The sequence below is a fragment of the Staurois parvus genome, unplaced genomic scaffold (genome assembly GCF_062004578.1).
Source record: "Staurois parvus isolate SC_StPar_1 unplaced genomic scaffold, SC_StPar_1.0 ptg000025l, whole genome shotgun sequence".
NCBI lineage: Eukaryota > Metazoa > Chordata > Amphibia > Anura > Ranidae > Staurois > Staurois parvus.
The window spans coordinates 4,489,742-4,503,894 of record NW_028317821.1 but is presented as its reverse complement, the minus strand read 5'-3'; the positions used below and the strand labels follow the sequence as shown (position 1 = coordinate 4,503,894).

At 43.7% G+C, this 14,153-nt stretch overlaps 1 protein-coding gene across 2 annotated transcripts in view; it reads left to right on the top strand.

Annotated features, from left to right (window-relative positions):
* GFRA3 (GDNF family receptor alpha 3) overlaps positions 1-14,153 on the top strand; it is an 84,385-nt gene that overhangs the window by 26,197 nt on the left and 44,035 nt on the right. For both annotated transcript variants that reach the window (XM_089693979.1, XM_089693973.1), the window contains exon 2: positions 12,117-12,386. In XM_089693979.1, the coding sequence (XP_089550105.1) occupies positions 12,117-12,386 (270 nt within the window). The remainder of the gene's footprint in view (positions 1-12,116; positions 12,387-14,153) is intronic.

The window sequence follows — 14,153 nt, the reverse complement described above, 5'->3', positions numbered from 1 at the left end:
TATTTTCTACATTCTGTTCATTTGTATATGGTGCAAGTGCTACCTGAAGTTTATTAATTCTGGTTGTTTAAGAGCAAATTCACACCAGAAAGTTGTGTGGGAAACCTGCAATCTGTGCGTGCTTCTCACTTCACGTTCAAAACGCACTACCCTTGTGATCTGCAGCGGGTGTCAGTGCAATGCTAATGACACCTCAAAAGCAGGTCACAAACTCAGTGTGTTTGCCTGCACCAGATTGCATGGTACAGAAGTACCATATGATTTGGTTGCTCTGCATTTTGTAAAGTAGTGCATGCACTACTTTTGCGGCCACGCAGCACGATTTCAGCCCATTCAAATGAATGTGTGGAAATCACACTGCACGATATGTGTTATCAGGAGATAAAAGGGGGACATTGGAAGAAGGGGAGAATCAGAGAGGTCAGGATCAAACAGTGTTTTTACACAATGCAGAAGATTAACCCCTGAGGTTCCACGGTGAGTATAACAAGCATGCCTTCCTGCATATACAGACTGATTTTACTGTTGTGGGTTTAATAACACTTTCAGGTTGTTTTTTTGTTGCCAGTGTTCCTTGGACTATTTGCTACATTCTGTTCATTTGTATATGGTGCAAGTGCTACCTGACCTTTATTCATTCTGGTTGTTTAACCACTTCAATACCTTTTACCCCCTTCCTGCCCAGGCCAATTTTCATGTTTCAGCGCTCTCACACTTTGAATGACAATTGCGCGGTCATGCAACATTGTACCCAAACTGAAATTTTATCATTTTCTTCACACAACTAGAGCTTTCTTTTGCTGGTATTTAATCAACACTGGAGTTTTAATTTTTTGCTAAATTAACAAAAAAAAGACCAAACATTTTGAAAAAAAACCCCACGTTTTTCTTTGTTTCTGTTATAAAAGTTTGCAAATAAATAATTGTTCTTCATAAATTTAGGCCGAGATGTATTCTGCTACATGTTTTTGGTGAAAATAACCCAAATCAGTACTTATTATTTAATTTGTAGGAAAGTTATAGAATTCACAAACTATGGGATATATCTGAAAATTGATCAATCCTGAAGTACTGACAGCCAATCCAATTTCTTGAGGCCCAAAAATGTCAGAACAGTACAGATATCCCCCAAATGACCCATTTTTGTAAAGTAGACAGTCCTTCATATTTCATAAGAGGCATGGCGAGTTTTTTGAAGTTGTAATTTTTTTGTCATAATTTTTTGGAAAATGAAGAAATTAAAAAAATTATTTTCACAATTTTTTTTTTTACATACGGTCACCAGTGCAGTACAGCATCAGCATATAATAGGTGTGGCAATGATCAGGGACACTGGCTGGTGACAGTACAAAAAAAAATTGATAATTTTTTTTAAATTTTTAAATTATTTTTTATTAAATTTTTTCCTCTTTTTTAAGATTTTTTTCATATTACATTATGACCAAAGTAGTGTAATGTTACCATAGTAACATTGTACTACTTCGGGGAAGTGATCAGTATTTTTTCTTTTTTACACAATTTGATTGCTTATAGCAAAGGAATTCTTTGCTATAAGCAAGCATTTAACTGAATGAAATCAATTCATTCAGGTTTTTTGTTGTTGTGATTAGCTTTGATTGGCCACGGCTAATCACATGATACAGATGAGCTGTGATTGGCCCAGCCTGTGCATGTGATCACTGTGACCATTCACAGATAGACACACTTGTATGCAGTGGATCAGCGGCGGACTGACCATTTGGAAACTGGGCACTGCCCGAGGGCCTGGGGTCAGTAGGAGGCCCCATGAGATGCCCCTGGTACCTTTTTCATAGGCTTTTTTGAGTTTGGGAAAGGACACAGGGGCCCCATGATCCCCTATTGCCCGGGGACCCCATGAGTTGTCAGTCCACCCCTGCAATGGATGGCATGAAAGGAAGCCATCCATTGTATACAACTGTCATGTGACCTGCTGTGATTGGTCACAGTAGGTCACATGGTACTGGCAACGGGGCCGGTACACAGATCTGTCATCGACCGTGTCCAAGGTACACGGCGGATGACAGATCTCGCTACAGTGCACCCTGCGTGTACACGCAAATGCAATCTGGGAAGGACATCATATGACGCCCTTCGGGAGGGACGAGGTGCGGCAAGTAGTTAAGAGCCGGTTCACACCAGAAAGTGGTGTGGGAAACCTGCATTCTGTGCATGCTTCTTGCACCACATTCAAAACGCACTACCCTTGTGATCTACAGCGGGTGTCAGTGCAATGCTAATGACACCTCAAAAGCAGGTCGCAAACTCAGTATGTTGGCCTGCACCAGAGGAAGGTAAAAAAAACCCATGCACTACTTTTGTGGTGGTGCAGTACAATTTTAGCCATTCCAAATGAATGTGTTGAAATCACACTGCACCTGGATTGCATGTGAATTGCACAGGAATGCTTAGCGTGTTTCTTCGAGATTCATGGTGTGAACTGGCTTGGAGTCCTTTGGAAGATTTAGGCTTTTTTTTAGGTCAGCTGTTGCATAGATTTGTATTCTTCACTCTTTTGAGTTGCACCATTGGTTGTTTAATTGAGAGAAAACAGATACTCTACAGATGTTCATACATAAAAACACAACAGAAAAATATAGACGTAATATAAGACTTTGCATACAGAAAAAATTCAACAATTCCTCAATCCTTACCTATCTTGTACACAATACAAAAGAATGTATACATTGCCTAGTGAATGTTTTGAATAAAGATGAGCATGGAAAAATACACTGGAACAGCTTGACAAGCAATGAAATAAAAATAAACCATTAAAATATCACTTAAATAAAAAGAAAGATAAGAACCACCTGGAGACTATATTAACCTTAACATTTCTGATGAACAGCTGCAGTCAAATTTGTGCAAACAAGAGGCATGTTATACAATAAGCAATCTTTTCTATTTTTGTCAGATGAATGAAAAACGAGCGCAAGTTAAATAAACTCTATAGCGCAGCAGTTAACACTTTGCCAACAGCAGACATTGGGATCACAAATACAAACTGTCACCTGGTGTTAAAATGGCCATATCAGCAAAGGTCACTTTTCACAGAATAGTGGACAAATATGTACAAGACACCCATCGCAGGTTATAAATTAACCCTATTGTTTCCTGATAAGGGCAGTTTAACCAAGGCGTTATGTAAACAAATGCTTTCCATCTGGAGGGAATATATGGGGAATGATTCTTCCATATGGCCTTCTATCTGTGAGGTTGATGGTTGGAAAGAGCAGTGTGGTGTATAGTATAGGGCAGGTGTGTTGTGAGTCAACCAGAATGCAGATGAGCGTTTATCTGATTTAAACCTGAGCTGCAAGCAAACCGCAAAATACACAGATGAAGTACATAGTATATCTGTCAAATGCAGGGGCGGACTGACAACTCATGGGGCCCCCTGGGCAATAGGGGATCATGGGGCCCCTGTGTCCTTGCCCAAACTCAAAAAAAACCTATGAAAAAGGTACCAGGGGCATCTCATGGGGCCACCTACTGACCCCGGGCCCTCGGGCAGTGCCCGAGTTTCCAAATGGTCTGTCCACCTCTGGTCAACTGATTTGTGTTTATCTATCTATTCCTGATATTTTGAAATTTATGCCATGCAGCACAGTTCACAGTGGCCCTTGTTTGTTTCTGCTGCAATAGCCTTTACAGGGCCTTTGATTGGACAGTGAAAGGAGAAGCAGCAGACCAGCAGAGTAAAACCTCTGTCTGTTACACTGCTCTCTCCTCCTTTTTGCATGTTCCCTGTTGGCACATGGACATTGCAGAAGTACTAATTAGCTTGGGGGTCTCCAAACTTTCTAAACAAAGGGCCAGTTAATAGTCTTTCAGACTTTAGGGGGGCATGACTGTGGGAAGTCAGAGAAGAAAATGTCCTGGCTTCACTGGGAGTATACAACGCCCGATCTTTGGAATTAGGGGAGGAATCATACCCCATCATTGGTGTCAGTGGAAGGAATAGTTCCTCATCATTGGCGTCAGTGGGAGGAATATTGCCCCATCATTGGTGTCAGTAGGTGGAATTGTGGCCCATTGTTGGTGTCAGTAGGTGGAGTAGTGGCTTATTATAAACGAGTAGTGGCTTATTGTTGGTGTCAGTGGGAGGAACAGTGCCCCACCATTGGTGTTAATTGGAGCAGGGGCAGACTGACCATTTGGAAACTCAGGCACTGCCCGAGGGCCCGGGGTCAGTAGGGGGCCCCATGAGATGCCCCTGGTACCTTTTTCATAGGCTTTTTTAAATTTGGGCAAGGACACAGGGGCCCCATGATCCCCTATTGCCCAGGGGCCCCATGAGTTGTCAGTCCGCCCCTGAATTGGAGGAATGGTGCCCCATGGTTGGTGTCATTGGAAGGAATTGTATCCCAGCACTGATGTCAGTGAGAGGAATTGTGCTCTACTGTAGGTGTCAGTGGAAAGAAGTGTGCCCTATCGTATGTGTTTTTGGAAGGAATTGTGCCCCATTGTAGGTGTCAACGAGAGAAATAGTGCCACATCGTTGATGTCATTGCCCCAATGTTGGTGTTATTGGGTGGAATTGTATACTATCATTAGTGTAAATGGGAGGATTTGTTCCCCATTGTTTGTGCCAGTGGCAGGAATGATGTCCCAATGTTGGAGTCAGTGGATGGAATAGTGCCCCAAGGGCCGGATAAAACCAAGCAAAGGGCCACAGTTTGAAGACCACTGAATTAGTTCCTTTAAGCTGCTTCTCCTGCTCCTGCAGTTTGAGTTCACTGTACACTGGACTGGAAGATGCTGATACCAGATTATAATAATTGTATACATGGTTTCATTAAAAAAATACATTAAATTATATAATACATACAGAGCTGAATTAAAATTTAACTAAACTCTTTGAGGGCTGGTTCATGGCACAATTTCTGCTTTCCGGATGCGTTTTCGCATATACATTTACTGTACATATGTTTTTGATACATTTTCAATGTGCTCCAGTGCATTTATTCCTCTTTTTTTCTTTTGACACTTAAAAGATCTCAGGACAATGTTCGTTGCTGTGCATATTGGTGGATTTACGTGTCCTCCGTTTCATTTTTGGTGCATTTACATGTGTTCTAGATGCATTCTATACAGAACAAATGCAGCAGGTTCTAATTTTGTCGGCTGCACTGGAACTGACTGCACTGTTGTGAAACATTCATTGGAATACATGGAAAACACTGTGCATGTTAATGCAGAGTAAAAGAGCACTAGACTGCATCTGGTGTGAATCAGACCTCAGTCAAAATGAAGTATTTTTAATCCTTATGCTGCTAGCATTAGCAAAAAGATAGGATAGGTAGGAAGGTATATAATACTTGCTTGTTTTAAACTTTTTTAAAATATATTTTGTTCAGTTGCTTCCTGGTTTCTGGCCTAGGCCACAATGATGTCAAAGATCCCAGGAGTCTTCATGGGCATTTTTTTTGATCAGGAGGAGGGTCTTTCTCAGCTAAGCACACCCTCCTGCTTGTCTTACGTAAGGGCAGATGGATTCCAGGAACTAAATGCTACATGAATCATCTGCCCTTACTCAAGATGGCCACAGCTAGAAATCCTAGGGGGGGGGGGGGGGGGGGGGGTTTAAAGTAATTTCTCATCAACATTAAGCATGGAGACATGAATAGATGGGTGAGTTTGCTTTGAATACTAAAAATGATTTAAACAGCATTTTCTGTTTGTGGTGCTCAGATAGTTAGTTCTGCTTTAATTTGTGTATTTTATATCTGCTTAGAGTGCAGCTTTAATTCTTTCCTGATCTGAAGTCACATCACCACTGTTCATTTGTCTGCTGACATGCTGTAAAGATTATATATTTGGTACATTGTGCATATTATTTGCTGAAGTGAAAAATGCTGATTGGACATTTGATGCATGTTTGCATTATACAACACTTTCCAGGTTCAATTCTATTTAATACATTGGTTTAGAAGAACTAGTTTATATGTAGACTTGGCTGTGCTTACATAAAGGAGATATTCCACTTAAACATTTTTGTATTTCAATGGTTTTTATTAATTTTAAACAGTATAAAACAGAGGCAACAAAACACACCCACGCAGGGGCTATCAATTGCACCAATAAAAAAGGCATAATAGAGCAGACAACGCTCTAATTCCAATAAGGCAAAACGTATGCCCACGCAGGGGCTATCAATGGCACATAGGTTACAATAACATCAGTAAGACTCTGACTATCGCAACTAAAGACAGTTGTCCACTGTCACATCAAAACAAACAGAAAAGGAGAGAAGAAGAGCAGAGAAGAAAGGGAAAAAAAACAAAAAACAAAAAAACCCAAAGAGCAGGGGTCCACGAGCGCCAATACCAAACTCCATTACCTCCCCACACTGGCCGGGGGGGGAGCGTGGGAAAGGCGTATTGCAACCACGGCTCCCATACTTTCAAAAATTTATGTTGAGAGTCGTTGCATATACTCGACATCTGTTCATTGAGCATCATAGTAGTCATACGATCCCGCACCCCCTGGAAATGTACAAACGGACTCTTCCAGGCCTGAGCAATTGTCCTAGTAGCCGATAAAAACAAATAGGAAGCCAACCGCTGCTGACGAGCCAAGAGGCCCGGTATGGGGCAATGAAGCAAAGCATACCGAGCATCCCGGCGTATGGAGAGATGGAACAAAGTGAAAAGGAGGCCAAACACACGAGACCAAAAACGAACCAACCTCGGGCATGACCACCAGATATGAAGTACATCGCCACGATGGCCACAACCCCGAAAACATCGATCACTACAGGCAGGGTTAGCCTGGGCCAGACGAGCCGGAACCCAGTACCAACGGAACAATACCTTGTAGGCTGCTTCCAGCGTGGTCGTATTAAATGAACATTTAGCTATGAGTGACCAGGCCCTACTCCAGTCCTCCGGATCCACAGCCACTCCCAGGTCGCGTTCCCACTGAACAACATATGAAAGAGAAGTGTGAGACGAGCGTCTGTTCAAAGCTGCGTAAAGAAGGGAGATAAGGCCCGGGGCGCCCGGGTGCTGCTGGCAAAGCCGTTCAAAGGCAGATTTCTGATATGGGAAAGCAGAAGTGGCTCTCAGCGAAAGTAGCCAGTGCCGCAATTGAAGGTACCGAAAAAATTCCGCTGGGGGAACATCCCGAGACTCCCGAAGGACATTCCAGGCGGGAAAGGACCGAAAAATCAAAAAGTGTTGGCACCTGTGAGAAACCATGAGCCACCCACCAAGAAAATGCCCTCGGGCAATCTAGACCCGGTGGGAAAAGAGGGTTGTTAACGATTGGAAGCAAGGGCAAAAAGGGTGACATCAGGCCACTGGAGTAACGTACCGAGTCCCAGACTTGTAGGCCATGGAGCAACATCGGACTCAGCGCCATAGGGCGCAGGGCAGGGGGAAGCCATAGGAGTGTCGACAGTGCAATAGGGGCACAATTAGGTAGTTCCAGCAGGACCCAGAGAGGAACATCGGAGGAAGCGTGCAACATAGACAGCGGGGCAATCTGGCTCGCCTGATAATACTTAGCTACATTGGGTACCCCAAGACCACCCTGGAGTCTATGAGCAAAAAGCGTATTTCTCGAGACTCTGGGGTGTTTATCGGCCCAGATAAAACGCATAAACTTCGCCTGAAGCAACCGAAGAAAGTGAGGGGGAACCCGCACCGGGAGGGTGCTAAAATAATATAACAATTTCGGCAAGATGGTCATTTTCACTGAATGAACCCGTCCTATCCAAGACAGGTGCGGAAATTGCCAGGAATGCATAAGAGAAGATAAAGAGCTAAGCAAAGGATAATAATTTGCAGCAAAAAGGGAGTCATAGGTGGGGGTCAAGCGAATGCCCAAGTATTCCAGAAAAGAGGAAGCCCACCGGTAAGGGAAGTGGGATTGTAGGCGCGAAACCAAATCTGAAGCCAAAGTAATATTGAGAGCGACGGTTTTATCCAAGTTGATACATAGACCCGAAATCAAGGAGAAGCGCTCAAGAACTCGTTGCAAGTTAGGAAGCGTCATCAGAGGATTAGTAAGGGTCAAGAGGGCATCGTCCGCAAAGAGGCTCAGCTTAAACTCCTGTCCCGCGTATGGAACCCCCGATATATTGCAATCGGTCCGGAGCGCTAAAGCCAGTGGCTCGAGCGCCAGGACAAAGAGCGCTGGGGACAGCGGGAAACCCTGCCTCGTCCCTCGCCCAACAGGAAAGGGATCCGAGAAATACCCAGCGTATTTAACGGAGGCCGAAGGAAAGGAATACAAGGCCTGAATCCAAGAGAGAATAGAATCCCCGAAACCCCAACGAGACAGCACAAACCGCAGATATTCCCAAGATAGAGAATCAAAAGCTTTATATATGTCCAAGGACAGTAGGAATCCTGGGATTTTTCGTTGTTGCAGAAAATGTATAAGATGGACCACCTTACGGACATTATCGCCCGCCTGCCTCCCAGGGACGAACCCTACTTGGTCCCGGTGGACCAGGCTACACAAATATTTATTGATGCGAAAACTAAGGATCTTGCCCAATATCTTCAGGTCTTCATTAAGAAGAGAAATGGGCCGGAAGGCTTGCGGTTCCTGGACATCGTCGGTCGTCTTAGGAATCATAGAGATATGTGCCCTAAGTGCGTCCGGAGAGGGCAAAGAGCCCTGTCGTAACTCATTGAAATAGGCCGCTAAAAAGGGTGCCAATAGGGCTGAGAATTTTTTATAATAGAGACCGGAGAAGCCGTCGGGACCTGGGGCCGCGGTGGACCGTAAAGATTTGATCGCTTGGAGCACTTCCGGTACGGTGACACCAGCGTTGAGGGCCGCCTGTGCTGCCTCGGTTAATCCAGGAAGATGGAGGTCTTGAAAGAATGCCTCTGCCTGGGCCACAGGGAAAGGATCTGGGGCAGCATAGAGGCGCGAAAGGAAGTCCGAAAATCGGGAAACAATCTGCTGGGGATTAGAAGTACAGCCACCTGTGAAAAGTCGAAGTCGAATCGGTTTATGGGGTTTCCCCACAGAATTGAGTTTCCTGGCTAGCATGGGACCGGGCTTATTAGCGCAGGAGTAAAATTTATGTCTGGTCCAACGCAGGGCCCGTTCCGCCTCCGAAGAGGCGAGGAGGTCCAATTCTGTCGCCAGAGCGTCCCGAGAGCGTTTATGGGCCACGGATGGAGATGACTTCCAACGCGCATCCACAGAGGCCAGGAGAGAATGAAGCTCCAAGAGTCGGCGTTCCCGCTCCCGCTTCCGGACCGCAGCCAGCTGTATAACATGACCCCGCATCGTGGCCTTATGAGCTTCCCAAAGGGGCACTGCTGAAGAGACCGATCCCGAATTTTCCGCAAAGTATGTTCGTAAAAAGAATTCTATTTGTTGGCAGGTAGCCTGAGTGGTCAGCAAAGAGTCATTGATGCGCCAATGAAAAGGGCGCCGTTCTGACCCAGAAAGGGCAAGGAGGAGTACCAAGGGATCATGATCTGACCAGGGTGAGAAGGGAATAGTTATCCGCCGGACCGAGGGGAGCTGCTGGACCTGCATGAATATATGATCAATTCTACAAAAACTGTCATGAGGATTGGAATAGAACGTAAAGTCGCGTTCAGTTGGATGAAGTTCCCTCCAGACGTCCGCTAGCCCCGCCGTCCGTAAAAGAGAGCGCATACGTTCCTCTAACACCAAGTCATGAGAGGGGGTCGCTCCCCGTGCGTAGCGCCTATCCAATGTGGAATCCAAGGTAACATTCGAATCCCCCATAACAAGAAGAAGACCCTTAGAGTGTCGAGAAACAATGGTGCAAAGATGCGAAAATAATTTATGCTGGAAACGGTTAGGCGCGTAGTAAGAGACAAAGGTAACCTCCTGGTCCCAGAGGGTGCCTTGCAGAAGCAAATACCTGCCCGTGGGGTCCGCTATATGCCTAGAACAGACAAAGGGGAGATTGCGTTTAAAAGCTATCAGAACACCCCGACGCTTCTCAGGAGCCGAGGCCGTGTAAAAGATGGGATAGTGATGTGAAAGATAACGTGGAGCGGAGGACTGAGAAAACCTGGTCTCCTGTAGACATACCACATCAATTTGTTGCGATTTGAGGTGATGAAAAACTTTAGCCCGTTTCTGAGGCGAATTGAAGCCTTGAACATTTTGTGAATGTATTTTCAAAAGGGGCAAGGCCATGGCGGTATCAACGCAACACGCTCAGCAGAAAAAAGCCCAAAGCAGCCAGCAATCTCCGCTCCCAATGGCAATCGGACCATGGCGTCCCGGAACCCTGCAGAAAACAAAAACAAAAAAAAACAGAGAAAAAGAAAACCACTTAAACATTTTTGACTCTATACCTGGGATTTAATTCCAAAACACTTTACATACAAGCTGTAGACATACAATTCCCCATGCATGTCAATTCCCATTAGAGTCTCAATAAATTTTTATTCCAAAGATATTTGGAATAATTGTGGAATATGTAGACTTGGCTATGATTACCCCTACATAAAGGAGACATTCCACTTAAATATTTTTGACTCTATACCTGGGGTTTAATTCCAAAAAAACTTTACATACAAGGTGTGGACATACAATTCCCCATGCATGTCAATTCCCATTAGAGTCTCAATAAATTTTGATTCCAAAGACAGTATGTAGTGTGTGTTATTTTGATGTTTTTGTTATATACAGTATATATATATATATATATACACACGTTTCCAATAACTATTTGCCTTTTTTGGAAGGTGGATTGGAGTTCAAAATACTACCCTTTCAAACAAAGGGATACTCTGTACAAACGTATCCCCAAGAGGAACCTAGACCTAGTAAAAGTCTATCAAATTGACAAGGAATGATACTTGTATCACTGAAAATACCATTAGGGGACTTTATTAATCTTTAGTATATGTACTAACTTGTAAAAGAGAAAACCTGTTGCGTATTCCTCAGTACCTCTCTCTGTGAATCCATTTATTGGTCCCATAAATAACCTAGGCAAAAAAAAGGGAAATGGTCGCACACCACCGCAGGACTTATTACAAGTAGAAAATGTTTTTGTAGTAAATAAGCACATATTTGTGTGAAACATGTCAACATACAGCTTGTTTGTCCTTTGTGCTGTTGCTCTATGTATCATTAAACATTTTCTACTAGGAACAAGTCCTTTGGTGGTGTGGGACCATTTTCCTTTTTGACTTCAGTATGCGGTGGTGAGCCGGGGGGTGAGCACCAGCATGGGACTATAGCTATTACAGTCACCTGAGTGGTGGATGTTTGAATCGGATCCCCCAATAATCTAATTAGGACTTCCAGTAGTATTTCATTCTATTGCTTTATGATTTAAAACTATAAACACGTTCCTGCTTGAATGAGGATTATACTGGTTAGTGATGGAAAATATTGCTTAATATTATCTCAACTAGCTGTCAAATGTCCAATATTGGATCCCAATTCTAGCCTCCAATTATATTCCTCGCTAGGGTTAAGTTTTTTATGTTTACCCATAGCCACGCATGAGCTAGTGCATACCATAGCTAGGGAAGAAGGGTAAGGGCAGGCATGCATATTAGAGGGCAATCAGAGATGTAAGTATGGTATGGTCAATTTCTGGCTAGTATGACTTATAGGCACTTCTCCATACACATGTACACTAATCCCAGCCAAGCTTATGACACAGAGGAGAGGGGCAGCTGTCATCATCTCAGTGGCAACTTATCAGAAAGGAGACAACAATTATAGTTCCTAGTGCAACAATTGTTTTTTTTCCAAAGGATTTATTGAGTGGTGGTGTCTGGCAGTACCCATTAAGACAAACAAGTTAACAGATCCAACCAAAAGAATCACTTAGGTAAGAAGTTTTTGAAAAGGTTCTCTTAATATTATTACCCTGGCACTCCAGTACCTACCTGACATCCTAGTTTGTGCCCGGAGCCACATTAAAGTAGGTTGCAGATTCAGCCAAAAGCAACTAGGCTGGGTAACTGTCTTCTATTGTGCACATATAGTAAAAACTGAGTAAATCTGCAATGTGCTTATTAGGATGATGTTGTAAACAAAGCATTACATTCTAGGTGATGCAAGTTTTCAAAAATCTGACCACTTAGAGTTAGCAGAGTATATGACCTTGAATCATCTTTTGACAGTTGACTTCCTATCTGCAAACTCCACGGAACCAATTGATTGCATATTGGCTGAAGAGAAATGTTTGAAAGATTCTCACTGCAAAGCCAGCTACCTTGATTACAAGAACTGCTCCACAACAGATGTGATGGACCAAGTCAACTCCGTAAAGTGTAAAGAAGCAGCTGAGGTTCTTTCCCAGAACTCTGTAATTCAATGCAAGTGTCAACGGATGAAGAGGGAGGAGCATTGTTTGAATATTTACTGGACTCTTCACCCCGATTATGTTCATGGTGAGTCTCTGTTTCATTCAATTTAAGGTGGCCATACAAAGGGTTTTAGTTAATTGGAAACTCAGTTGAGCGACATTTAGCTGTTACATTATGATTATGCATATAATCATTTCATTATCGTACAAGGTACAATAGGGCTGAAGTCTCGCTTTTTACATAGTCACTGAACAGCACTAACAACATTAAATCCGTAGAAGGTACAACTGAATCAAATGCATACACTGTGCAATATGTGAAGCAACTAGAATTCCCATTATTGAACACAAATATATTATAGTCTGTTATTCCAGCTGTAACAGCATATCTCATAATTTCGCTTAAAGCGGTAGCAAACTGCAAAAAAATTAATTTCTAAAAAAATCTTCTCCCTGCAAGTTTAAGCATAATGTGCTAGTATGCATTGCTTATTAGCACATTATGAGACTTACCTGAAAACAAAACCCTCCAGCGGAGCACTGCCATGGCTCCCCGAGGCTTCCATCTTCACCTGGTCTTCCTTCCGGGTTCGCGAGCTGCGACCATTTGATTGGCTGAGCCACAATGTTGAAAGGAGTTTCAGCTGCAGCACAGCTCTCTCGATGGACGGCATGCCACATGCACTGGCAATTCTACAGTAAATATCTCCTAAATGGTGCAGTTTCAGAGATACTTACAGTACCTACAGGTAAGCCTTATTAACCACTTTACTGCCACCCTATAGCAGGAATACTGCTACAGGGTGGCAAGGGTGCGCAAAATCACGTATATGTACGTGATTTTGCATTTCCAGATAGGGGGCACATGCGAACCACGCACGCCCTACCCGTGCTACTATTCGCAGCCTCGGCTGTCAGGGGGGGAGCAGAGGCATCCCTAGGGTTGGTGTCACCCGGTGCGGTAACACGTGGTGTCAACCCTCCAGAGAGGAAGGAGCGGTGGCGGCGTAGTGGTAAAATGAGTAACCCGTACACATGAAGATATGTATCCCTTGAAGCAACTGCGCATGTGTCGGTTTCAGGCTGAAGATGCCAATCTCCGACTTTAGCACAGAGCTGCCACATTTAACCCCTTACAGGCTGAAAATGGATGAAGCTGATCCTGCAGATCACTATGGGTTGCAAGATCAGTTAACCCCGTATAGGTTAAACCTATAAGGGATTAACTGATTTTACAACCCATAGTGATCCGTATAGGTTGAACCTATATGGGGTTAACTGATCTTGCAACCCATAGTGATCCACTTCAGCGGTTTGCAGACTGGAAGGGGTTAACTGTGGCAGCTCTGTGCTAAGATGCTGAGATCGACTTCTTCGGCCTGAAACTGGCACATGCGCAGTTGCTTCAGGGGATACATATCTTCAAGGGTCCGGGTTACTCATTTTACCTCTACACCGACATCGCTCCTTCCTCTCTGGAGGGTTCATTTTACTGCTACACCGGGGGCAGCTGTCACTGTGCCGGGAATCCAGGATCACCCCATTAACCACTTGCCTACCAGGCACTTATACCCCCTTATTTACCAGGCCAATTTTCATCTTTCAGCGCTGCCGCACTTTGATTGACAATTGCGCGGTCATGCAACATTGTACCCATATGAAATTTTGATCATTTTTTTCTCACAAATAGAGCTTTCTTTTGGTGGTATTTAATCGCCGCTGGGCGCTTTACTTTTTGCGCTATAAATAAAAAATTGCAAAAAATTTGAAAAAAAAAAAAAAGTTTCTTTGTTTCTATTATAAAATTTTTCAAACAGGTATTTTTTCTCCTTCACTGATGTACGTTGATGAG